This window comes from Pipistrellus kuhlii, unplaced genomic scaffold, assembly GCF_014108245.1.
Source record: "Pipistrellus kuhlii isolate mPipKuh1 unplaced genomic scaffold, mPipKuh1.p scaffold_m20_p_10, whole genome shotgun sequence".
NCBI classification, from domain to species: Eukaryota; Metazoa; Chordata; class Mammalia; order Chiroptera; family Vespertilionidae; genus Pipistrellus; species Pipistrellus kuhlii.
In genome coordinates, this window is record NW_023425405.1 from 56,244,711 (window position 1) to 56,269,201 (window position 24,491).

Below are 24,491 nucleotides of genomic sequence, written 5' to 3' on the forward strand. Positions count from 1 at the left end.
TAAGAATTTGTGGCTCATGAAGAATTTTAAGTTCCATAGCAAACCTCTCACCCTATTTGTAAGATAGCCTCCTCCAATACTTACATTATATGATTTCCTTAAATGAGGTATGCTGAGCTATGTTATTTTTTTAATGTAGAAACTATTTTTGAAGCTCTTTTGAGTCCAGTTAAGACAAAGTTATACTAAAATATGTAGGTTTTTACAATCTAAGAATTTATCAGTGGTTAAAAACCTGTGAAGTTGAGTATAGCTATTACTTACTTGATTGCTTTGTTTTTCAAACACAGTGTACTTTACGTTTTTTTAAAAGCTAATACGCGGTGTAGTAGTTATGTACACTTTATTATAACTATAATATGTGCTTATTTCAGGGATTGTATTATTCCTACTTCAAGACTATTGTGGAAGCACCCTCGTTTTTGAACGGAGTGTGGATGATTATGAATGATAAGCTGACTGAATACCCCCTTGTTATTAATACGTTAAAAAGGTTCAATCTATACCCTGAGGTAAGTTCCTTTTTCAGTTGTGATTTTCTTAAAAAGAGAGTGTTATTTGTATTAAATGCTAATTCTAAATCTTAAGATATGATTCAAGATAAATTTTACCCCATTTTAAAGAAGCATGTATCTCTTCTCGGAAAGGCATGTGAAGAACATTAATTTAGAAGGGCTTTCACAGATGCAGTGGGGACTGTTTTGACTGCGGGTTTAGGAAATGTGCAGATTGTCCAGGTGGGGTGCTTGCGGGGATTATAACAAGGCAGCACCCTTCTTGTCACATATCATTGACCACAGTGCTGCTTCCTTCTCTGGGCTGCTCCCTTTAATTGGAGGTGTGTTCTTCCGGCGGCCCACCACAAGGCAAGGCAGGAAGGCAGTGCCATCAGTAACTGGTTTTGGGCTCTCCTTTACCATCCCTGCGTCCTCCGGGACTCAGCTGAGCCCTGCCTGCCTCAGTGCTTCCTCTTTGACCTGATGGCTGGTGCTCCAGTTACACCACTTCCCCTGGATCCCTTCTTAGCACAGCGGCTGCCAGACAGCAAGGCCCGATGCCAGGGCGGGAGGCCTCGGTCTCTGCAGGGTCCCAGCCCTGGCTCAGGACCAGTACAGCAGGGCTCTGCTCCTTTCTCAGTGAGCCAGAGGAGTTGAACTTGCAGGTCAGTGAGTTGGCCCGGCTGATTAATGGGCAGACGGAGGCCGGTAAAGTACCACCACGGCTCATTGCTTTCCTGCTTCCTGAGTACTTTCTGTAACCACGGACACAGTTGCTTTTGCAAAAAGAGGATCACAAGAAAAATGGGGTCACATGGCAAGTTTTTAAAATAAATGCCTTTTGTCTTTTAAGACTATTTATAACTGTTTTCCTATGTCATCTTCTCTTCCATAGCATCATTTTTAATGGCTGTGTGCACAATGTACCATTGTTTATTTAGTGCATGTTTTATGAAAATTCTGCTTGTTTTCAACTGTTTAAAATATCCTAACACTGCAGAAAGCATTTTAAACTCAGTCTTTGCACATATCCTTAGTTTTTACACTGTAACTTGTTGATGTGGAACTGTTGAATTGAACAGAATACATATTTGAATGATTGTACCTATTGCCAAAGTGCTTTCCAGGTAGGTTACAGCAGTTGAAACTCCCCTAGCAGTGTTCTTGAGAATGCTTGTTTACTGAATCCTTGCTGCCTTGAGTAATCTTTTGCACTTGCACTTCCTCTCTCTCTCTCTCTCTCTCTCTCTCTCTCTCTCTCTCTCTCTCTCTCTCTTTTATCCACACGTAAAAAAAATCCTCTTTTTAATTGTGATAATTATGTTCGTAAGATTTGCATTTCTGGTTTGTCTGGAACTTGTTTTAGCGTCGTGTGGGGTAGGAGTGTAATCATATTTTTTCACAGTGGTCGTCTGGGTGACCTAACACTTTGAAGTGTGCTCCATCTTCTCTCCACGTTCATTATTATATACAACATGGTTATACATTTATGCTTCTGTTTTTGTTTTTATTTTTTACATATATCTTTATTGATTTCAGAGAGGAAGGGAGAGAGAGAGAGAGAGATACGTCAGTGATGAGAGAGAATCATTATTGGTCAGCTGCCTCCTGCATTCCCTCTACTAGGGATTGAGCCTGAAATCAGGCATGTGCCCTGACAAGAATCAAACCCGGGACCCTTCAGTCTGCAGGCTGATGCTCGGTCTACTGAGTCAAAACAGCTAGGGCTCTTGCTTGTTTTGGACTTTGCATTCAGTATGGCCTTAGGTTGAGGTCCGGAGGCAGACTTGGAGATTGAGATTTCCTGCAGGATGTGTGTGGAGGGGGTGCCCTTGGGGTGAGTGCCTGGATGGGAAGAAGGAAGCAGGATAAGGCGGAAGGAGGAGTTGGGCGGTGATGCATTCACAATAAAGACTACAGCCAATCCCAGGGAGGCCCTGGAGCTGGGAGGGCGCTGCACAGTGGTCCTACCTGGAGGCCAGGGCTCTGGGACTAGTCAGTCAAAGGATGTAGTTGTCGTTGGACAGTGAGTGTGACCTTGAGTGAATTTACTGGTTAGCAGAGGGTAGTTCCAGAGAGGGACTCAGCTGAGAGCTGACAGCTACAATCCTCCCAGCTGCTGGAGCGGGAGGGCTCAGCCCTGGAGTTCTGGGTGGCAGTCCACCACCCGCAGTCCACCACCCGTATGATCTGTTCGCTATTCTTTTGCCAGGACCACACTATTTTAGTTGTAAGTAATAGTACTTTTATGTGTGTTAGGACAGTCTCTTCAGTTATCTCCTTCTTCTAGGTAAAAGTTCCTGACAGATACTTGACATTTGTTTAGTATTGTTTTATTTGTATGAATTAATTTGAGGGAGAATTTACATCTCAAAAAATTATATCTGTTCATGAAGACATTTTTCTGATTGTTCAACTCCTCTCTGTTCCTTAGTGGAGTTTTATAGCTCTTGACCATATAAATCTTGCATGTTTCTGGTTATATTTTATTCTTGCCGGTGGGTGAGTGTTGAGGACTGACTAGCGAGGAGTCTGTGTTGGGGAGTGTGAGGCTCATTTTACTAGACCTCAGATGCCGAGAAGATGGTACCGGAGGGAAAATTGGACAATGACCAAGTATCTTCAAAATATTCCAGTAATGAAACTTTTCAGGATAATATCTTTTCTCATAATGTCTCCATTTTTTAAAAATTAGGTCATTTTAGCCAGCTGGTACCGGATTTATACCAAAATAATGGACTTCATTGGCATTCAGACCAAAATATGCTGGACGGTCACCAGAGGGGAGGGACTCAGTCCCATCGAGAGCTGTGAAGGCAAGTTTCTCTCTGCGGCTTTGTCCAGTTGGCTGCAGCCCAGTAGACTCACCCAGACTTAGGGTCTGAACAGCCACCGTTTTATTCTGCTGATGGACGCGCCGAGTCAGGAATTTGGGCAGGGGTGCGGGGCTGGTCTGTTACCTTGATGTGGGGGCCTCAGCTAGTCTCCAGTGGCTGGGAAGACTGGTGGCACCTTGGGGCTGCTGCACTTTCATCCATGACTGCGAGACTGGGCTCAGCTAGGGCGCCTGCCTGCTCCCTTGCCGGGCAGCGTGGCTTTTATATAGCGTGCACCTCAGCTGGCCTCCCAGGGCCTGGCCTCAGCTTTACATAGGTCCCACGTCGTGTGGCTTCTGCATTCCCCGTGAAGTAGTCACAAGCCCAGTCAGACCCCAAGGCTGGAGGTAGACCCCCTACTTCCACACGAGGAGTGTCTGTCCACGGCTGCCACCCTTTCACCTGAGGTCCGCAGTAGTGGTGTGTGTATGGATGGAAACCAAGGCAACCGTTTGCAAAATAAGCATGTTTACTATAAATCTCCAGATGCATAAAGCGATTTCTAGAGCATATGTTTTTGTTCCTTTAAAGGGTTGGGAGATCCTGCTTGCTTTTATGTTGCTGTCATTTTCCTTTTAAATGGACTGATGATGGCATTATTCTTCATTTATGGCACATACTTAAGGTAAGATTGTTCATTGAGAATATTTTAGTTTATGTTTTAATAATGTTTGCTAGAATAATCTATACAGTGAGAGTATCATTAAAGTGTAGTTCCATTTTATAACAGTGCCATTTCTGGTATATCTGCTTGTAGATATAAAATGACGTCCCATTTGGATGATTTCACCATTGTCATGGCCAGCCAAACTGAAAATCATTTTAGAGGCTTACATGCAACATGATGGGCATATGCGATACATGTTAGGTATTTATATAGCATTTGAGCATAAGCAATATATGTTACTTACATACAATGTAGTGGAAGGACCACTCGTTATCAGGTGAGGTCAGTGGCTGTTCCTTTACTAATGGTAAACTAGGCATATATTTTGTGCGGGTATTTACTGTCCGACCTGATTTACTAGTAATTGAGCAGCATTCCTAAAACTGAAAGCTTGAGAATTTTCTAAGGCTTTTTCTGTTTATCGCTCTTTTTTTTTTGACAAGTCTCCACGCTGTTTACTTGTTGAACTATTTTGCCGTGAGAGTACCCTTAGAACGTTCCTTTCTCTGCTTGCTGATTTTTTGTAGCACGGAAGTGTGGACATAGTATACGTATGCTTTTCAATTGGAGTTAATGGGTTTGAATCTGCTATTCTCCCATTGTCTGCTTTGCTTTGGAAGTGTGGCATTTCATTTTAGTGCCTCTGTTGAGTTCTTAACTCAGTGTTTGAGTATATAGCAGCTACTCAATACATATTTATCAAATGAGGTAGCAGGTATATCAGTTCAGAATATATTTGCATATAGATTGAAGCTACTTTGATGCTAAGATTTCTGACTTAGCTTTAAGAAAGTATTTTTAATGATTTAATTGGGGGAGATGGAAATGAAAATACATGATTAAAATGTGTGGAAAATTTTGTTTTTGAAACAAGATAACCTAACGCAGAGTGCATGGTGATCAGGAGAGGAGGCTGACTCCTGGGGAGTGAGGCCCTGTGTCTTGGGAGCAAGGAGGGTTGCTGGCGTTGGGTCCTCCTGCCGAGCACTGCCCATCTGTCTTACGGATGGCTTTATTACATTTGGGAGATTGGATTTTAAGTAAGGAAGTTAAAATATGGAAATGACATTACTGCTGAGTCGCTAATCTATAGCCATGCTCTTTTTTCATTGCAAGAAGGATTTCTGTGCATTTATTAAAGTCATCATTCAGTATAATTTTCTTAAGTGCCTGTTATAACCATTGCTTCAAAGGCTGAAGGTACAGTACCCACTGCAGAGTGTCCTTAGCTGTCCATAGTCCTAGGCTGTCGTGATGAAGGCTGGAGGGCAGACGTGCTGTGTGGACGCTCTGAGAAGGGTGCAACCCATTTACATTGTGTTTTTATGTTATTTGAGTAAATGACATGGGAAGCAAGAGTTACTGCCAGTTCTTTGGTTTGCCTTTACAACATACATATATATAGTATGTATTGCAACAAGATCTTTCTTTCAGGGCTGGACCATGGGGTGAGGTGTTTTTCAGGTTAACTGAAGTGGCAGTTTTGTAGAGAAGCATGTTTAAGAAGGGGTGGGTAGGAAGGAGACTTAGTAAGTTCGGAGACACCGTCTTCGATGTGAGAATAGAATACGGTAATGTTTGCAAGGCACCAGAAGAATGCCTGCTCTCAGAACAGTTTTTAATTGAATGAAGTGAATAAATTGAGTGCAGAGTTGCCATGTATGAAACACTGAGCTCAGGGTTGCATGTATGAAAGGCACACTAAGAACATGTTATCTATCACATAAACTTCATGGGCATTCACTAGTTTAGGAAATACTTTTCCAATGGACTCGTCTGAAGCTTTCCCTCTGTAGATTCCACTCTTTCCTTAGAGCTAGCTGTTTATGGAAGAAATACACATGTAGCACTTATGTACCCAGCGCTAGTCGAAGCTCTTTACTGTCATAAACTCATTAATCCTTAGGGTTAGCCCTGTGAGGTCAGGTAACCATTTTTAGGTGAGGAAACTGAGGCACAAGGAATTAAATAACTCTCCCGAGGTCACATAGCTAGTCAGGTGCACATGATTGCTTTGAATCCATGTCAATGAAAGGTGTAGGAAAAAAGAAAATTATAAGGTTAGTAAGTATCAGAACTGAAACGTCTACATTCTTACCCCCTCATTTTATATCTAACGAACTCCAGGCCCAGAAGGTAAGTGAGATGTATGAGCAAAAGTGGTAGATGTTTAGCAAGCTCAGAGCGTTTTATAATTTGTACCATAGCAGGTTTTGTATTTTCTGACAGTTGGTGGTCATATTGCAGAAGAAACTTTTTATAACCACTAGGGATGCTGAAATATCAACTGATCAACTGTAACGGGGGGAAAAATCAATTTTAAGTGTTCTGGTTAGAACATTTTTTCTATGTAGCGAAATAAAAGGACCTATGGTGTTTATGCTCTAAGGATGCGGGGAGAGAGGAAGCGCTGGACACTATTGTGGAGTGATTGGGAGTCACATCGTGCCACAGCGATTGTAGCGCAGCCTTTCTCGTAGAGGGGCAGGCATTGGAGCGCACCAGGAAACCCGCCTCCTGGCTGGCTAAGCAGAGCTGCCTGCACTCAGGGTAGATGCTCATCCCCTGGACATTACGGTAGAACTGAAGAGTTTTGAGGTGTTCGGGAAGACAGGAAATACAGAAGAATTATAGGAAAGTATTGACGTCTCACTACATAAAATCCAGATTTCTGGTAGAATATATCATAAATTATACCAAGAGACTTTGTCACAGAAATGATTTTTAAAAAAAAAAGATTTCCCTAATCTTTAACTAGGGAAACAGACAGCCCAACAGGAAAATAAACAAGAATGTGAATAGGCAACTCACAGAAGAGAAAATGGCATCTTGTCAGCAAAACAAAGCAAAAACAGCCCCACTCCGAGGAAGTACAGCTCAATGACAGCGGGGAACACATGTCCACCTGTGCGGTGGCAAATGGGCCCGTCAGTCTGTTACAGAGAGGGGGTGTGGATGGTGTGGGACATGTATCCAATGGGCCTGTCAGTCTGTTACAGAGAGGGGGTATGGATGGTGCGGCGTTTTCTGCAAAGTTCATGTTCTTGGACTTGGCTGGCTTATGGTTAGGCCTGTCCTATAGAATGAAAGCACCGGCATTAACATGTTCAAAGGTGTTTATTTGAACTTTTTAAAATTATTACAGTAAGGAGTTGAAAAACATCTGTCCAACAACAAAAGGGCAGGATAAACTGCAATTCACTTATATTATGTGATAGTTGACATCTGTTCAAAAGAGTGCCTTGGGTTACATGTATTGATCAGGAATAATCTTCAGGACAAATTAATTAGAAAGTTCCAGAGGCATGTTAATAATGTGATCACGTTAAAATCTGTTTGGATTGGGTCAGAGAAAGGTGTGCAGGATGGACGCACACCGAGATTTCCGGTGGCTGGGCCTGGGCTCTGTGGCCTGAGCACGTTTTCTCTCTTGCAGCGGCAGCCGGTTAGGAGGCCTGGTCACCGTGCTGAGCTTCTTCTTCAATCACGGAGAGGTAGGCAGCCTCAGGGTTCTGTCCAAAGTCCTCGAGGGGGTTTTACTCCTAGAAATATGGAGTTTATTCTATGATAGTCAAATATTTTTAAAATTTTACTTATAGAAATGCAGGTTTCTTTTTAAAATTTAATGTCTTTAAAATTTATGGTAGCATTCTTTAAATGTTCGGCCTTACTTTGATTCAAATTTTAAACACTAGTGTTTATTGTAAGTTAACTTTTCATCATCGTGGTAGCTTTTATGTGGTGCATCTCTTAGTGATGAAGAAATCATGGGTTTCTGTCGATGCTTTATATAACTCCAGACTGAAAGCTCACGGGTTAGCTGTTACTGACATAGCCAGCCATGGACATAGTTAACTTCCTGGTGTGGGGATAACATCCTCTTATAGGAGCTATAGCACACATTCCTGTTTTAATGTATGTATAATAAACCCTGATAGACTCTAAGTATCCTTCGTATAGTATTTTATTTTAGTTATAAATGTGCACATGCCCCAGGGCTTTCTTAAGAGACAGCTTGGTAGAAAGCATGGACTCGGGGTCCCTCCCCCTGTGTTCAGACCCTGGCTCTGCCATTTGGTGGCTGTGGCCTGGCCCAGTCATTGCCTCTCACTCGCCTATGTTTCCTCTTTGTACCTGGGCACAAAGGTGCGACCCGCCTCCTGGGGTTATTGAGCATTAAGTGAATCCAGATGTGTACAGTGCCTGAGACCATCTCTGACAAATGGCAACTGCTCTGTAACTGTTAGTCTGTATTGTTAGTAACTTAGATTAAAGTGTAACGTAAATTCAGGGTGCCAGAGAAATCCTTCCACTAAATCAGAGTCGTATTGAGTTCCTAGTAAGGTACCTCTGGACAGCTTTCTTTCATGTGAAGTAAGAGGTCAGCTTGCTTTCTGATTTATACACCAAGTGGCTGCAATCCTTGCAGATGCACACGTGCAGGAGCTCTGCCAGGAGTCACTGCACTTCACAGTGCAGCCAAGATTGAACTGTTAGAATTTGAGTGGGTTACTAAAGGATATTGAATTAACTCCTGCTTAGTATTTAGAATCACAGAGATTTAAAGCTGGAGTGATGGCATTTGACATGATTACAATACAAACATCAATTAATTGGTTTGGTCTGTGTTTTGAGCAAAAACAAGGAATTATTTAGTTCTTTTTGATTGGATGCTGCTCAGTGTCAGTATGGGCCATGAAACATAGAGCCCAACTTCTGTGCCAATAACTATGAAACAGGATGCGGCTGCCAGCCAGGGGGAGCACTGGGAGTCCACGTAAGCTGCTGCAGGAAGACACCTGTGCAGTTTTATGAACAGTGTCACCCATAGATTCATTAAGAACGGGAACCAGGGTTTAAAGATGCTGTTTGTCCGGCGGAAAGGCCTGATGTTACCTCAGTGTTAGGGGTCAATTCCGGCCCTTCTGTCCTTCATATAATTCTGATACTCATGGAGCATGAGCATCATTCCTTACGAAGTCTTTCTAGTTTTTAACGATGCAATCCAGACTGTTCAGTTCCTCTTCCAGGTGGATAGATTTTTCGTTTTTCAGCTAATTGCTGTTGTTATTTGGCTATGCTGAGCTATCACTTTCTACTTAGGAAAAGGTGACTCAATGTGATTCGAACCGTGGTTTTACAGTCATGGCACTCACACCAGTAAGGGTAGCTTGGAGTAGAAAAGGACCATTTTGAGTAATGATGTATATTAAAATTGAGAGCATACATTGAAGTTTTGGGTAAAGTAATGGTGAGAACTCAAGGAACTGAGAACTATTTTATTATAATTTTATTTTTCAGGTTGTGAGATTTTTCAGACCCTTTTTTTTCTGACTTCTAAACATGTCGCCTAAAGCATAGGATTGCTGTTTGGGGAGGGATGTCTACTCCAGCCGTGCCTGTCCCTCAGCGAACTTCCCACAGGGTCACGTGCTCTGCTCTCTGGGCTTGCTGGGGGCTTGCTGATCGGGACCCTTCTTTCTTAGCAGAGATGTTTTAATCATGGAAGCCAGTAGTTTATGTGCCAGAAAATAGTTGTGAATTGTTACTGGCTTTTAAGTTCTATTTCCATTATTTAGTTTGCTTTGAACTTCAGTCAAAGATAGTGTATGACATATTTTTAAAAATAATCTCTCTCAGATGGTTTTTACAAGGGAAAATTTTTGCCTGCACAAACAAAATGTATGAGAAAGGGTTAACCCAATTATTTAAAACAGAAATTTAAATCTGAAACGTGAACATTCAGTGAAGGGGCTATTAGTTGCTGAGAGTAATGATCGATAATATTGAGGTTGTACATTTCATAATGAAACCATGCAGATGACTGCTAGGTTTCTTCCCGTATTGGTCCTGTCCCCATGGAGAGCTCTGGCTGAGATACAAGCTCCCACCTGCTCTGCTTCAGCTGCTTTCTCGGGTGAGACACGCTGTATGAAGCGTGCTTGACCCTTAGCATGATGCTATTGAACAGCACTGAGATCACATATAAAAAAAGGAAACATTTTTGCCCAATTTGACTGTTAGGAATTTATTATACGTGAAATAGGTTTCTTTTTTCATGATGAGATTTAGAAACTTACTCTCAATCATGACTGAAGTTGTTTTATATAAACCATGTTCACAGATGTAAAGATATGCACATATAAAAAGGAAAATCTTTTAAACCAAAGAAATTCAAAGTATGAAGAGGGACTGATTTAGAGCCATATCTAATTACCTTTTCTGTTCCCAGTAACATTTTTCTGACCTGTATTAGTTCCTTAAATATTTTTTAACTGAACTGAGATGAAAATGTTAATATAAATGTATCTATTTCTGATTACTTATTGAAATAGTTATGTTATTTATATGAGATTTGGAAAGAAATTCTCAGAACATTGAAAATAGTCTCAGAGTCCTTAGAATATTCTTGTATGGCAGATAAGCAGTAAATGACAATATTCGGATACACATTAAAATGGCAGCTCTTTGCTGTTGACACGTCCCGATGTTAATATTCCACAGTGATCTGTGCTGTGTGTCTCCTGCTCGCTAACATTTCCCACTTCCCAGTTTCGCTGTTGGTGGAAACTTGGTAACATGTTTGAAAACACACGATCTAAATTACGAGTGGAAAAACTTCTCTGTGGTAGAAACGGCAGCGTTCACCTGGTGTGTCTCAACAAGTGTCGCCGCGCACCTCGCGCTGTGATTCTCTCTAGTGCACCCGGGTGATGTGGACGCCGCCGCTCCGCGAGAGCTTCTCCTACCCGTTCCTCGTGCTTCAGATGCTGCTCGTCACTCACATCCTCAGGTGACTTGGACTTTGTTTCTTCTGCATCGAGTAACTTAAGCTAGGATTTTTAATCTTCCATGATAAAAACAATCAATATCCTGTATAATAAAGAGGTAATATGCAAATTAACAAGCACACCATCACAAGATGGCTGTGCCCACAGTGGAGGCAGAGTTCCTGTAATAAGCGATCAGCAGGGACCTGAGGCTGCGTGGTGCAGGGCAGGGTGGGGGACCTGAGGCTGTGACCTCCCTTCCCCCCCAGCCTAGTGGGGCTTGACAGGGGACCTCAAGGTGTGCCTCCCCGCCCCGGTGCTGGGCTGGGGGACCTGAGGTTGCACCCCCCACCCAGCGGGCTTGATGCTTTTCTCCCACATCCTCCCCAGTATCCCTCCCCCGCCCCCCAGGTCCCTCCTTAGCTGCTCAGCTGAGTCCCTGCAGGACTTGCCTGCAGAATCCAGAGCACTGCATGTGCTGCACCTGTGCTTTTTCAGGCCCCCTCGGTCTCTCCAAATGGGTCTACTGGGCATTACACGTGCCTGATTAAGAATTTGCCAGACGTAGGTAGAAAAAGTTAAGCGGCTATGCCACTCAGGTGCCTCTCCCCGCCTGGCTTTGTTTTTGTAGTAATAATGGGTATTTACTTCTCATAGAAGGTGGTTGTAATTGAGTGACAGGAGGTATAATTTCTAACCCATTGGCTCACTTTGCCCACTCTATGCTACAACCAGATCATGTTTAGAGATTCTAATTTGCAGCAGTTGGGAGCCACGCTTGGATGCTTGTTAAACTCACTGATCCTTATTCATCCTCTCGAGGGCCCCGAAACTCTATCGCGGGAGCTTGGTCGCGCTGTGCATCTCCAATGTGTTTTTCATGCTTCCGTGGCAGTTCGCTCAGTTCGTGCTTCTGACTCAGGTAAGAGCTTCTTTCTCTAAACTGACTACGTGCGGTGTGTTTGATCACATTTGTATAAAATTGTAAAACAGACATTATATGATTCTAAGTCTAGAATGTTTTTTGTTAATTCTTTTTAACAAAGTTCAGAGTAGAGGAATACATAAGATTTACTTATAATGGGTGTTATTTACCTACTAGTGGAATGCATTGATTGTAGGAATGCCTCTCAGCCTTATTCAGTATTCGTTAGTGTTTAACAGAGGACAAGGGCTCTGACTTTGGGTATTTCTCTTTGGTGAACGTATTTCTTTAGGAAGAGTTGTGCATTCTTACACCTGGGATACATACACAGAGGATGGCATAGGATGGGAAGCTGAGCAGTTTGTGCTTTGTGGAACTCCCCTATGATCTGTGATCTATGTATCATCTGTCTTTCCATGCCCTCGTCTCCCTTGCCCTTTAAACAGAGGTCTGTAGAACAAGGTCAGGTTCGCTTATAGAGAGGGTCCCCCACCCATCTACCCACCCACCCCCACTTCTCCACTGTCACTGGGTCATGGCAGTCACTCAGGCAGCGCAGTGTTCCAGGGGACAAACCCGGCGAAGGGAACTTGGATTTCTCGCTAATAGTAAATGTGTTGTAGATTCTTTGGAGATGAACCATCTGATGAATGGAACTTACGTCATGTGTTTAAGTATTTAGCTGTTTGCAGTCTTTTACCCTGTTTGTGTAGTAGTAGAAGCATGGGATTCAATTTGAATTTCTTTCTCCATGAAGGAGGGTGGAGAGGCATCATTTGACATAGCATCTGTGCTTTCTTGGAGGTGCGCTTTCCCCATTCAATCAGATCCTCGAAATAACCCAGGCATTTTTAGAATTCTTGGTACCTACATACAAAATTTTCCTCAAAACTATAAAGAAAGTTTAAAATACCTTGTAGTGAAAGTACTTTTTAAAAAATATATATATTTTATTGATTTTTTTTACAGAAATGAAGAGAGAGGGATAGAGAGTTAGAAACATTGATGAGAAAGAATCATCGATCAGCTGCCTCTGGGGATGTGCCCACAATCAAGGTACATGCCCTTGACCAGAATCGAACTTGGGACCTTCAGTCCTTAGACCGATGCTCTGTCCACTGAGCCAACCCAGTTTAGGCGTGAAAGTACTTCTTATTTGAAACTTGACAAATTTGATAACTACCACTTGAATATTTATGAAGGAGAACATTAATAGAGATACTTGTAAAGCATGACTAACAAGCAGAACTTAATGTGTTATACACATGCATTACACAATTACTTTTTGAGTTTAATGTACCTTCAATTATGTACTAATCATAGTGTTTTAATTAAATTTTAATATTTTTTGATTGGGCAAGGCACTTTGTAATTTTACCTGTTAACAATAGAATAACCCTGACATTGAAATGAGTATTTTGGTTAACCCACAGAGTAGGTAATTTAAATGGTTAATTGAGAGAGCTGTGTATGGATAAGAGAAATCAACTGATGTTTGCTATATTAATATATTGATCCATATCCTATGTAATAAAGAGATAATATGTAAATTAACCCTCACACCCTCACAAGATGGCTGCCTACTACCAGGCCGGCAGTGAGGTTAGTGAGGGCCTATCAAATGACTGAACAAGCAGGCTTCGTGGGGTGATCAGGCTGGTGGGGAGGGTTTGAGTGGCGACCAGACCTTTTGGCGGGGGGAGGCAGTTAGGGGCGACCAGGCAGGCAGGCAGGCAGATGAATGATTAGGAGCCAGTGCTCCAGGATTGTGAGAGGGATGTCCGACTGCTGGTTTAAACTGGCAGTCAGACAACACCCAAGGGGTCCCAGATTGGGGAGGGTACAGACTGGGCTTAGGGGACACCTTGCCTCTGGTGCACGAATTTCATGCACCAGGCCTCTAGTTCAATAATAAATTGATAGATAAGAGGGAAAATAAAGAACTTACTTTCAATAATAAATATAAATCAATTTGAAACCTGAATTGCATATATAATTTTCACTCATTGTATATATTCATTGTATATATAATTTTTATTTTTGACTTAATTTTTATTCAATTTCAGATTGCCTCATTATTCACAGTATATGTTGTGGGATACATTGATATATGCAAATTACAGAAGATCATTTATATACATATGGTAATGGTTCTTAAATTTGTTTTTTTCCCCCTTGAGTTTGACCTCAAAACAAACTCCTGATTATTATTTGATTTGTTTATGGTTAAAACTGGTCGTTCCATGATTCCATAACTAAAACAAGTGTCCTTCAAAAACTATGACATAATTTACGGACCTGTTTTAAATAGGCCACCCAGGAGTTTTAAGTTGGGTCATATTTCTGATTTGAGTCTGTGACTGATTTACACGTCATCTGTAAGAGGGATAATTCATGAAAGAGAAGCACAGAATGCTTAATTATCCTGGGCCTCTATTAAAATGATGAGGGGTGTTCACTTGCTGAGTACTGCCTGTCTAGTGACCTTTCAGGTTTGAAGTGTGGCATTGCACCTGGGCTGTGTTCCCTTTTGAACAGCTTGAATTTTGTTTATTGTGGGCATGTGCAATTTCCAGAATAATAATAAAACTTTATTTTGTTTTATGTGTATTAATTATATTTTTCTTGGATTTTTCCAGATTTCTCTTGCACTTTGTTTTGTTTTGATGTTTGGAAACTCAATGTTATTAACTTCTTATTATGCTTCCTCTTTGGTGATTATTTGGGTAAGTGTTCTGTAAGTACATGGCTGTTTTGAAATTAAGGGGTATCAGTTTCTTTATCACCGGCTCGGGATTTGTGAGGGCTTTTCTCTAAGAAGCATCTCAGTGAATGCATCTGTGTGCATAGAATACCCACACAACAGAGGTTGCTATTGGAAAGCCTGGCACTTTCCTCATGTCTAATGTACCCTTCCTCCTACCTCATCTTTTCTGTCACCTAAGCTTTGGTCCCAGCTTAGGGACCTGTTGTCCTCTTCTCTTTCTGGTTTTTACGCGATTCCTGCTCTACACTCTGACCCCCTTTCCTGCCCGTGGCTTCTCCCAGCAGTCTCTCCTCCTGTTCCATGGGATCAGAGGCTCGAGGCCTTGGGTGTTAGGGTTTCCCCGTGCTGACTTGTATGAGAGAGTTGGGTAGTTTAAGTCAGGTGGTAATTCTGTTGGAGTTTGCTAGATCACTACAGGTTTACATGGTCAGGACACTGTGGTGGGGAATCAGAGAAAACAGGGAAAGGCCACCTAACTTCTCTGCCACTTTGGTCAGATGACTTTCTAAATATAAACTTTCCTGAATGGAAGGACTTCAGAGGGCTTATGCCTTTTTTTTAATCAACGGGTTTCCCCAGTACTGAGTTTTGTAACCCTAAGAAGAAAGAAATTGTTCCTGTTTAGTCTAGGTAGGTTTCTGGAAGACCAGCACATACTGTTCTGTCTTAAATGAAATGTGTTCTACTTTTTGAATAATCATTTAAGGTTCAGGGCATTTTGGCTTTCTTGATTTCTAGGACCCATTAGCAAATTTGGAACCTCCTATTTCTTTGTCCCATTTTATAAGTAACATTTATTTAAGATCTTATTTCCCAATTAAGGATTTGCTTCTCCCCAGTCTGGACCAACACCCTTTCAGGTTGTGTGACCTCGGTATACTTAGTCACAGAAAGTAGCAATTAGCATGAGGTGATGCTGTTTTCCAACAAGGACCAAGAAAACTCATTAACTTAGTAGTTATGCTCTGAAATTAATGATAGTTCTTATAGTTAGTGAATTGTGTATGTAATTAGGAAATGTGAAAACGTGCTCAGTTCTCATTTTACATGTGTTCATGGGCAAGTCCCGCTGTCACTCAGGCTAAAGTACATGGCTCTTGGCACTTGTGCCCAGGGGAGCCATTGAATGGAAGATTGCATGCCAGTGACCTCTAACCTGCACATTTGCAGGGAACTGCTCTTCGTTCTGTTGAGCACCTGCAGTGTGTCAGCTCTCCTACTAGGTGCTCGACATTGAGGTGTGTCGTAGGTATGAATGATGCGTATTTATGTATAGATATTTCATATTTTTGTATAAAAACATGTGATGCTAACAGTTACAGAACATAGCATGTTTTTGCATATTTAAGCATAAACAAACATTTGCCTATTTTTATTTATAGTTATCACTTTGAAACGTGAATCTTAGCATCTTTTTGTGTTTGCAGATATTCAGAAACTTGTGAAAAGATTGAATTTGGTTCATGCATTTATGTTCTGATCTCTAACCTTATTTTTGCCAAGTTTGAAGGAGATTTAGATCATGATAGGATATTCTATTTTTGGAGTTTGTCATATACATGGACATGTTTATCCTAAGAATTAATAATATTTAACTTAAGAAAAATCTTATGACTGTAAGGCATCTGTCTGAAATTCTAAATTTATTTTACACTTCTTGATTCTTAGGTGAGTCAGAGATATAAAATCACTCATAAAAATTAATACACGGTGATTCTTTACAAAGGCGCTAACTGACCTAATCTGCTTTGGTTAAAACGGGCTAGTTCTTGAAGTCGGTGAGCTTGTGGTGATGCTATGTGGAACACTGACAGTGTGCTGGATTTTAGAGGCTTGAGAATCTTATTATTGAGAAGTATTTTCTGGCACTTGGATTTATAAGTATTCACTGTATGCTGTGTTATTTTCTCCATGCAGGGTGTGCTGGCAATGAAACCACATTTCCTCAAAATAAATGTATCTGAACTTAGTTTATGGGTAAGAATCAATCTATTTCAATGCATATGTTTTCCCTCTCTAAAATATGCCATTGGTTTTATGTTTTACTTTTAAAGAAATCATGTATGCAATACAGGCGATCTAACAGTTTTATTACACATTAGGGCTCAATTTCATGTACTAAATTGCCCTCTCATGACCCAATTTAAGGTTAATATTTGATAGGTAGTTAAAGAATTCCAGTTGTATTTATTGTCCATTTTTTTCCTAAGGAGTGGTGCATGTATAAGAAACTGTTGAGGGGGACTTTAACTGCAATTGCTGTATAAATCTTCTGTATAGTATATTACTTTTTATAATAAGTTATACATTTATATTTTTAGTGATCGCTCCTGGATTTTAGAGGATCATTATTTTAATTTAAGGTGCATTTAAAAAAATTTTTTTTTCTCTTGGATGCAGTTATTTATTTAGCGTGTGATTAAAGCATTTTTTCTTCCTGAGCTATCTCTGAATGGCTATGTAAAGCATCAGCTAGTCTTTGTTTTGTTGTGTTTTTCTTCTGTAGGTCATCCAAGGATGTTGTTGGTTATTTGGAACTGTCATACTCAAGTATCTGACATCTAAAATCTTTGGCATTGCAGATGATGTAAGTGCATTTTCGCTTCAACTTGAAAGACTTGAAAAGAATCAAACAGGCTAAAAACAAATCACTTGGCTTATTAAAATGCCACCATTTAAACCAGCTCCCAGGATGAAGTCTATTCATCTTTATTTTATTTATTTATTATACCATAGTAGGAGGTAAATGTGACTATGTATAATCTATATTCTTTACAATTAATGTCTCAATAGAATTGTTATATTGGTCTTTCGATATCACAAAGATAATAATTTTTAAAATTTACCTTTATTGTTGAGAATATTGCAGATGCCCCCCATCTCCCCCCCTGCTAATCCCCTCCTCCCAGCTCCCGCCCAAATTATAAAATGTTCAGGCGAGAAAGCTCCAGAGACGTGTGCTCACGTCCTGAGGTCAGTGAGTCCTGGTTTCTCACTGGTTTCTCTGCAGTCCCCTCTGTCACAGTGAAGACGCTGTCTTCGGAGCATCTTCACCAGTTGGTCATATTATAGAGTCTTTTCTTTCCTCCCCCTCGGTGAGAAGTTTATTTTTGAGCCTTTATATATAATTTTTTCCAAGTTAGTTTTATTAAGTGAAGTTTTTGTCGTTCTGTTTTTTTTTTTTTTTTTTTTTTTTTTTTTGGGTAGGAGAGAAATTAAAAGGAGAATTTTGCTTTATAACATAAATTAAGGACCCTTCATATCATAATTTTGCTTTGGCTATTTTACTTTGCTATTTAGTAAGCAAATTAAATTAAATTTAAAAAGAACAAACACAAGAACCAACATGGAAAGAGTAAAAGCAAGCCACACATTTTCTTTATTTTATTGGCCATCCTTTGTCTATGGTTCTGGAACTGGGTTCTGTGAAGTCCTGGGGCCCATCACTTCCCAGTCCCCTTGCCCGGCCCCCTTCACCGGGCAGTGTAGCTTTCAGCTCTTACCCATTGTACATGGATACAGGTTCATGTGATCAAGGGAATTTTTTGCTGAAGAAAGATTGAAAACAATTAGGCTATTAATGGGTGGTCTAGAACCTCCAGAAAGATTTTTAAAAGTATGACACTGTAGTCTAAAATGTGTTCATGCACAATATGTACCTGCTGTGTGGCTGGCAGGAGAGTGCACCCTTGAGACACAAAGCTAATAAGACATGGTCTGGTGGGAAAGAGGAGCAAATCCTTGTGGCTACAGCACAGTGTGGCTACAGGAGACACTGTGGCTGCGGGAGACACAGTGTGGCTGCAGGGACACAGTGTGGCTGCGGGAGACACAGGGTGGCTGCAGGGACACAGTGTGGCTGCACCAGCACTGAGACACAGCAGTCAGGGAGGCTCCTAGCAGCCAGCTGGGGGGTGGGAGCAGAAGGTGATTGAGTCGCCAGGATGGGGACAGTGAGCAGGAAGAAAAGTGAGAGAGCCCAAGTCCTAGGTTTGTGGAATTTGCCGCCTCACGGGGGAAGGCAGACCAAGGTGTTCATTCAGGTTGAAGTTTTGCATGTGTGTGAAGTGGTCTTTTCTGTTTTATTCAGATTCCTTATTTGGAATTGGAATTGACATTAGGTATTAATATTTCCAAGCACCACCTCCTCGACTTTGTTGTGTTTCCCTTCGTCACCACGTCCATCATCCTCTCGCTGCTGTGGGCTTGCTCTGGAGCTTTTCCTGATGCTTGAGGGAAAGTGTGTGACTCCTTCGTTTTCAGCCTCTCTTATTTTTCAATAAATGCATTAAAGCTATAAATTTCCACACAAGCAGTACTTTTTCTGTGTCTCTTACAATGAACTCTTTTATGATTTTCTTTTTAACCTTAAGGTTAAGTTTTATGTTATTTAATTTCTAGCCAACAGGATTTTTAAAGCCTTTTATAGTTATCATTTTCCGATTTTATTGTATTTATGATAAAAAATACAATTAGTACTATATGACTGAAATTTATTGCGGCATACCATGTGAACTTTTTTGAAAACATTTTACTTTTGTGCAAGGATAACATGTATTCTCTCGTTGTGAAGTTAGTATTTTATGTTTGTGTGCTTATTAATAGTATTATTCAGATTTTATATTAACGTTTGTCTGCTTTTTCTATCTTAGATGGAAATATTTAACATTTCTAGTGAACACAGTCCATTTACCTATTTCCTCTACAGTTTTTAGTTTTTTAAAAAATACGTTTTTATTGATGACAGAAGGGAAGGGAGGAGAGACAGAAACATCAATGATGAGAGAGAGCTATTGATCAGCTGCCTCCTGCAGGCCCACTACTGGGGATCAAGCCTGCAACCTGGGGTACATGTGCCCTGACCGGGCATCGACTGTAACCTCCTGACTCATAGGTTGATGCTCAACCATTGAGCCACACCAGCCAGGTGGTTGTTTTCTTTTATACAAATTGAGTCTATAAAGTTAAATGTAAACATGCTTATGTTCGTGTGATCGTGCTTTGCTATTCATTTCGTCAGTGTGTGGTATTAGCCACTCTCTTCCATACAGTCTTGCTTGCATTCAGTTTTGTGAGATATCAGGTTGCTGGCCTAGGCTTCTTTGGTTCAGTCTCTGGCATGGCTTGTTCTCTTCTCTGTCCAACGTTCCCGCAGACGTTGGTTTAAGTATGTCTTGCATAGACAATATAACATGGGATTATTTCCCCCTTAAGCCCAATTGAGCAGCTGTTCTTTAATTAGTGATGTAAGCTCTTTATTTCTGTGGCAGACAATTATCATTACAGCTGGGCCTATTGCTTGCATTTTATTTGAGATTTACCAACTATTTTTTCTTACTCTTTAGATGTTCTCTGTTTTTCATTGGACACACGGTTTTCTTAGGCTGTTTTAGGTGCTATTTGTTCTCCTGTTGATTTCTCAAAGTCATCAGCACCCATTTCTTCTCCAGCACAAGAAAGTGCTGTGAAATAATTGAGCATGCCCCAGCACCCTCAGTTCCTACTCACCCTGACCCCCGCCGTCTGGACACCACAGAGGATCTCAGTTAGGCTTTATTTTATAGGTCATTTCCCCCCTTTTCTTTGTTACCCCTTTTTAAGACAATAATGAATTGGAAGTTTGGCAAATGTCTCATTTAAGTGAAAGTAACCTACTTTTCTCGCATGGCTTTTCGGAGGGGAGGGAGGTGGGCAGGAGCACTTGGTAACATGAAGGTTACACAGATGTCGATTGTCGGTCGAAAAGCGCAGTTATTCCCAGCCTGCCCGCCTCCTGCTTCTTGTAGAAAGTCTCCGGTCCTTCTCAGAAAGCTGAGTTGATGTGTCATTTCCTTTGCTGTGTCCATGCTGTCCGTTGATGGGTGGCGGGGTGTCTGTGTGTTACCAGGCAGTGGTGTGCAGTGTAGGGCACCAGGGTTAACTCACTGAGCAGGGAAACCCAGGGGAAAAGGCTTGGGTGTGCGGATGATTGACTTTGGAAGCAGGGGATTGTTGGAGCTTTAATTTGTCAGTGAAAGAAGAGGGAACTGGGCAATTGGGGGTACAGTGCTTTGTTGTTTCACCAAAGCTCACTGTATAGGAATAGGAAGCTCTATCATGTAGTGACAACTACTTCCAGGTACTTTTAGGAATGAAGTGAATTATTACAATAAATGGCCTAATCTAACGGCACCTCGTTTCATTCCTTACTAGGCTCATATTGGCAACTTACTAACATCAAAATTCTTCAGCTACAAGGATTTCGACACGCTGCTGTATACGTGCGCAGCGGAGTTTGACTTCATGGAGAAGGAGGTAAGACAGGGTTCCTCGTCTTCCCCTTAAGGTGTGGCTCCCTCGTCTGTCAGAAAGGGGATTCCTATGGTTTAGGCTCTGCCCTGTGCTGTTATCTGAGTTTGAAGGAAAAGGCAAACCTGGCAGCTTAGAGGCAGCTGTTCTTGTGACATTGGTGCGGCTCCCCGGACTCTGGGTCCTCTCTCACCTCACAGTGCAGAGCCTGCACCCAGACGGCAGCTGGTGAGGAAACAGTCTTCCTTCCAGCCACCCCTGCCAGGCACAGCGCCGTCCAGGATCTCAGGCTCCCGCACTGCACTCACTCTGTGGTGCTGGTTGGAATGATCACATTGCTTTGAATACTATCGTTACAAGTTTCTTATCCCACATCAGTTTTCTGTTAAAACTCCACTGAGATGTTTGGAGGAAAGCAGAGAGTGGCGGATTGAAAGACAAACCTGCAGTGTGGCCTCATGTTCTGGAACAGAGGACTCCCTTCCGGTTCCATAGCTCTGGGCATGAGCAGCATGCTGCAGACAGAAGACACGCACAGCAAAGCACTTTGCTGTCTTAATGGTATTTTATAGAAAACAGTATTTGCAGTACCTTGTGAGCTGGTTTGGTTCAACAAACATGCATATATTTGTGTCTTTTTATACCACCCATGTGGCCCTGATTTATGATATTTTATTATCTACGAAACATGTTTCTTTTTTAAAATAGTATAGAATTTCTTGTGAGGGAAAGTGTTGGTGACAAGCAAATCAATTGCGATTTAGAAATTTCAAGTTCAGGACTGTTTAAGACTGTGACCTCAAATTATCGAGAGGTGTATAGGATTGCAATGTGCCAGGCTGTTAGTGAAGTTTTCCAGTAGTTTTTAAAATCTGTTATAAAGGAAATGCCAACATGCTTTATTCTTCTTGTAAATATTGGTCAGTGTGTGTGTGTGTGTGTGTGTGTGTGTGTGTGTGTGTGTGAGACAAAGAGAGATAGGATCATGATTAAGGTTTTATTTCTTAAAATACATTTTTATTAATTTCAGAGAGAGGAAAGGAGAGGGAGAGAGAGACAGAAACATCAATGATGAGAAAGAATCATTGATTGGCTGCCTCCTGCACACCCGCTATTGGGGATCAGGCCAGAAACCTGGGCATGTGCCCTGACCTGGAATCAAACTGTGACCTCCTGGTTCATTCATAAGTCCATGCTCAGCTGCTGAGCTGGGCCTGGCCCAGGTCCCCACAAAAAGCACAGGAAGGCCCGGGCCCTTGAAGGAGTCGTGCTGGCTGCAGGTGAATGTCAGGCGGGCCCAGGCGTTAGGGGAACTGGTGTGAAGGGCGAACAGTCATCTCCCTCATCACATTTCACACGCTCACGTGTGAGGATCTGTTAGTGTTTTCAACTCAACACTTTGGGGAAATTTGTTTCTATGGAAACGCATCTTCATTTGTATAACAGGAGTCTGTGGTTAGATTGGACCCTCGCTGGGTGCATGCTCATGTTTCCCTTCACTTAGTTCATTATTCGAAATGAAATTTTGTCTGTTCACAATAACACTTTCTTCTGACAAAGCATCCCTGTGCATTTCAGACTCCACTGAGGTACACGAAGACGCTGCTGCTTCCTGTGGTCCTCGTGGTGTTTGCTGCGATTGTCAGAAAGGTACGTCCGCTCTTTCTTGCTGCAAAGCCCTTACCAGTTCCTCTGAGGAGGCGTGTGTGCTGGCTACATGTTACTCCAGCACATGGACTTAGTGAAACAGTCACTATTTCTTACTATTCGCCTCGGAGGAACATTAATAACCCTTAAAACATCCCGCTGTCTGCCTGCTCAAAATAGACCCGAGGAAAAGGTGGCTCAGGCTTGACAGGCATGTATTTGAAAGACAAGATCAAAGAGGCCTTATTGACCCAGATACAGTGGTTTCCGCCAGTGTAAATTATTACCAACTTGCTTTAACTCTTATGCAGTAGCTCCCTAATCTTTCACATGTGCCTTTGTGAGTCATCTGCACAGTGTTCACTAACTCCTGGATTGAATTTATTATTAATCAAAAGGAAAAATAGAATAGTACCTATATATTATTAAACTCAATAAAATGGTTAGACTCCCAGCTTGGCTTTGATATTGAAACTTTAAGCCCAGATATAGGTCAGGGAAGTTGCAATTTTAGCAAAGAGCGGGTGTGATGGCCTCTCTTTTTTCTTTAAGAGTTGGTGGAGTTAACCGTAGGCATTTTAAGAGAATGAATTGAGATTGACCTGTAATAGAATAACAGGTGATAGACCCTGACAGTTTTCTGATCTGTAGCTAATAAGGTCTGTTTAATACAATGTTGCATATTTGTAGGATATTCTGCATTATAATTGTCGGTCACATTATATACTGGCACTTCCCCAAAACACATCAAGTGCATTATTTCAGCTGGTTATTTGACAGCCCTGTGGGTTGCCCATTTGGACAGATGTGGAATCAAAAGATCTGAGAGGTTGCTCCCTGCCTCACCGCAATCCACGGGAAAGCTAGGGCAGCGGGGAGGGAACCCACACCTTCCTCCCCAGCAGCCTGTGCGGGATCCAGCTTGGAGCCTCACAGCCCAGGCCAGTCTGATCAGCTTAGGTCCGTCAGTGCTGCTGTCGGCCAGGCTCTGCCTCCTTTGCACTTTTGCACACTTTATGTGGGTCTGCACCCAGAAGGAAGTAAAAAACACTAGATGCTGGCAACTCAGAGGGCATGGAACAGACACCATCTTGGTGGCTGCAGGCAACAGAGACTTAGTTTGGGTCAAGGAAGTGGGGATGTTTGATTTAAGAAGGAAGATTCGACTGGAAAGAAGTTCAGTATTTCCCATATTTAAAAGCCTGCCACTTGGAAATCAGATTACATTCATTTGGCTCCTTAGAATTATGGCCAACTCCAGGAGGCAGGACCTTTGACCAGAACTGATCCAAAGTGATTAGGAGAGTGTTGCAGACTCGGGAGCAGCCGGTGGCTCTTCCGGAGCTGGGTTAACCCGGTTAGCGGTTAGGGGGGCCCGGAGGACATCTGCGGGGATGGCATTGCCGGTCACAGGGCCGCCCAGGGACTGCTCAGCCTGAAAAGGCTGTTCTCAGTCTCGGTGTCTGAGACGGGGTGGCCGGAGGGAAGAAGTCACCGCGTGTGAATCGGGAGCCAGAGGGCTGGTTTGCAGACCCAGGGAAGGCTCCGCCCCTCTCCTCCCGGGAGCCCGCTTCCTCCACCTGAGAAACGAGGACCCGGGACCGCCTGCCCGATTGTCTGCTCCAGAACTCTGCAGATACAACGTTGTGTCGTCGGAATTATTACTTTCTGAGTTATCTCTTCTCTTCACACTTTTATTTAAGTAAAAGTTTGAAAGTTCAGAAGACACTTGAGTTAAAATTCTGCTTTTCCCCAAACAGCTATTCTGAAGTGTTTGAAATCTTTTTGCAGATCATTAGTGACATGTGGGGTGTCTTATCTAAACCACAGACACAACTAAGGTAAATAAATATTAGTAATGTTATACTTCCTCTATTTATTATAAAGTAAATACAGTGTGTTAAGTGCATAGTTCTGTGTTGTATACCGACATTTGCTAATCGTTGTTTCCCTGGTTGTCATCCCCTCTTCGCTTTCCTCGTTATTTGTTACGTGTGTGCAGAGCCCAGCACATCCCTGTCCACACTCCAGGCCCCGCCCCGCCCAGGCCGACA

General features: G+C 42.0%; 1 protein-coding gene across 3 annotated transcripts in view; it reads left to right on the forward strand.

Moving 5' to 3' along the window:
* The window catches only part of DPY19L1 (dpy-19 like C-mannosyltransferase 1), a 56,746-nt gene that overhangs the window by 17,230 nt on the left and 15,025 nt on the right, over positions 1 to 24,491 (forward strand). For 2 of the 3 annotated variants that reach the window (XM_036429881.2, XM_036429882.2), the window contains 13 exons: positions 375 to 512; positions 3,193 to 3,313; positions 3,905 to 3,998; positions 7,477 to 7,534; positions 10,742 to 10,833; positions 11,633 to 11,732; positions 13,802 to 13,879; positions 14,375 to 14,461; positions 16,420 to 16,479; positions 17,009 to 17,089; positions 20,695 to 20,796; positions 22,369 to 22,440; positions 24,229 to 24,278. In XM_036429881.2, coding sequence (XP_036285774.1) covers positions 375 to 512; positions 3,193 to 3,313; positions 3,905 to 3,998; positions 7,477 to 7,534; positions 10,742 to 10,833; positions 11,633 to 11,732; positions 13,802 to 13,879; positions 14,375 to 14,461; positions 16,420 to 16,479; positions 17,009 to 17,089; positions 20,695 to 20,796; positions 22,369 to 22,440; positions 24,229 to 24,278 — 1,133 coding nt within the window. The remainder of the gene's footprint in view (positions 1 to 374; positions 513 to 3,192; positions 3,314 to 3,904; positions 3,999 to 7,476; positions 7,535 to 10,741; positions 10,834 to 11,632; positions 11,733 to 13,801; positions 13,880 to 14,374; positions 14,462 to 16,419; positions 16,480 to 17,008; positions 17,090 to 20,694; positions 20,797 to 22,368; positions 22,441 to 24,228; positions 24,279 to 24,491) is intronic. The other variant, XM_036429883.2, reaches the window with a different exon arrangement.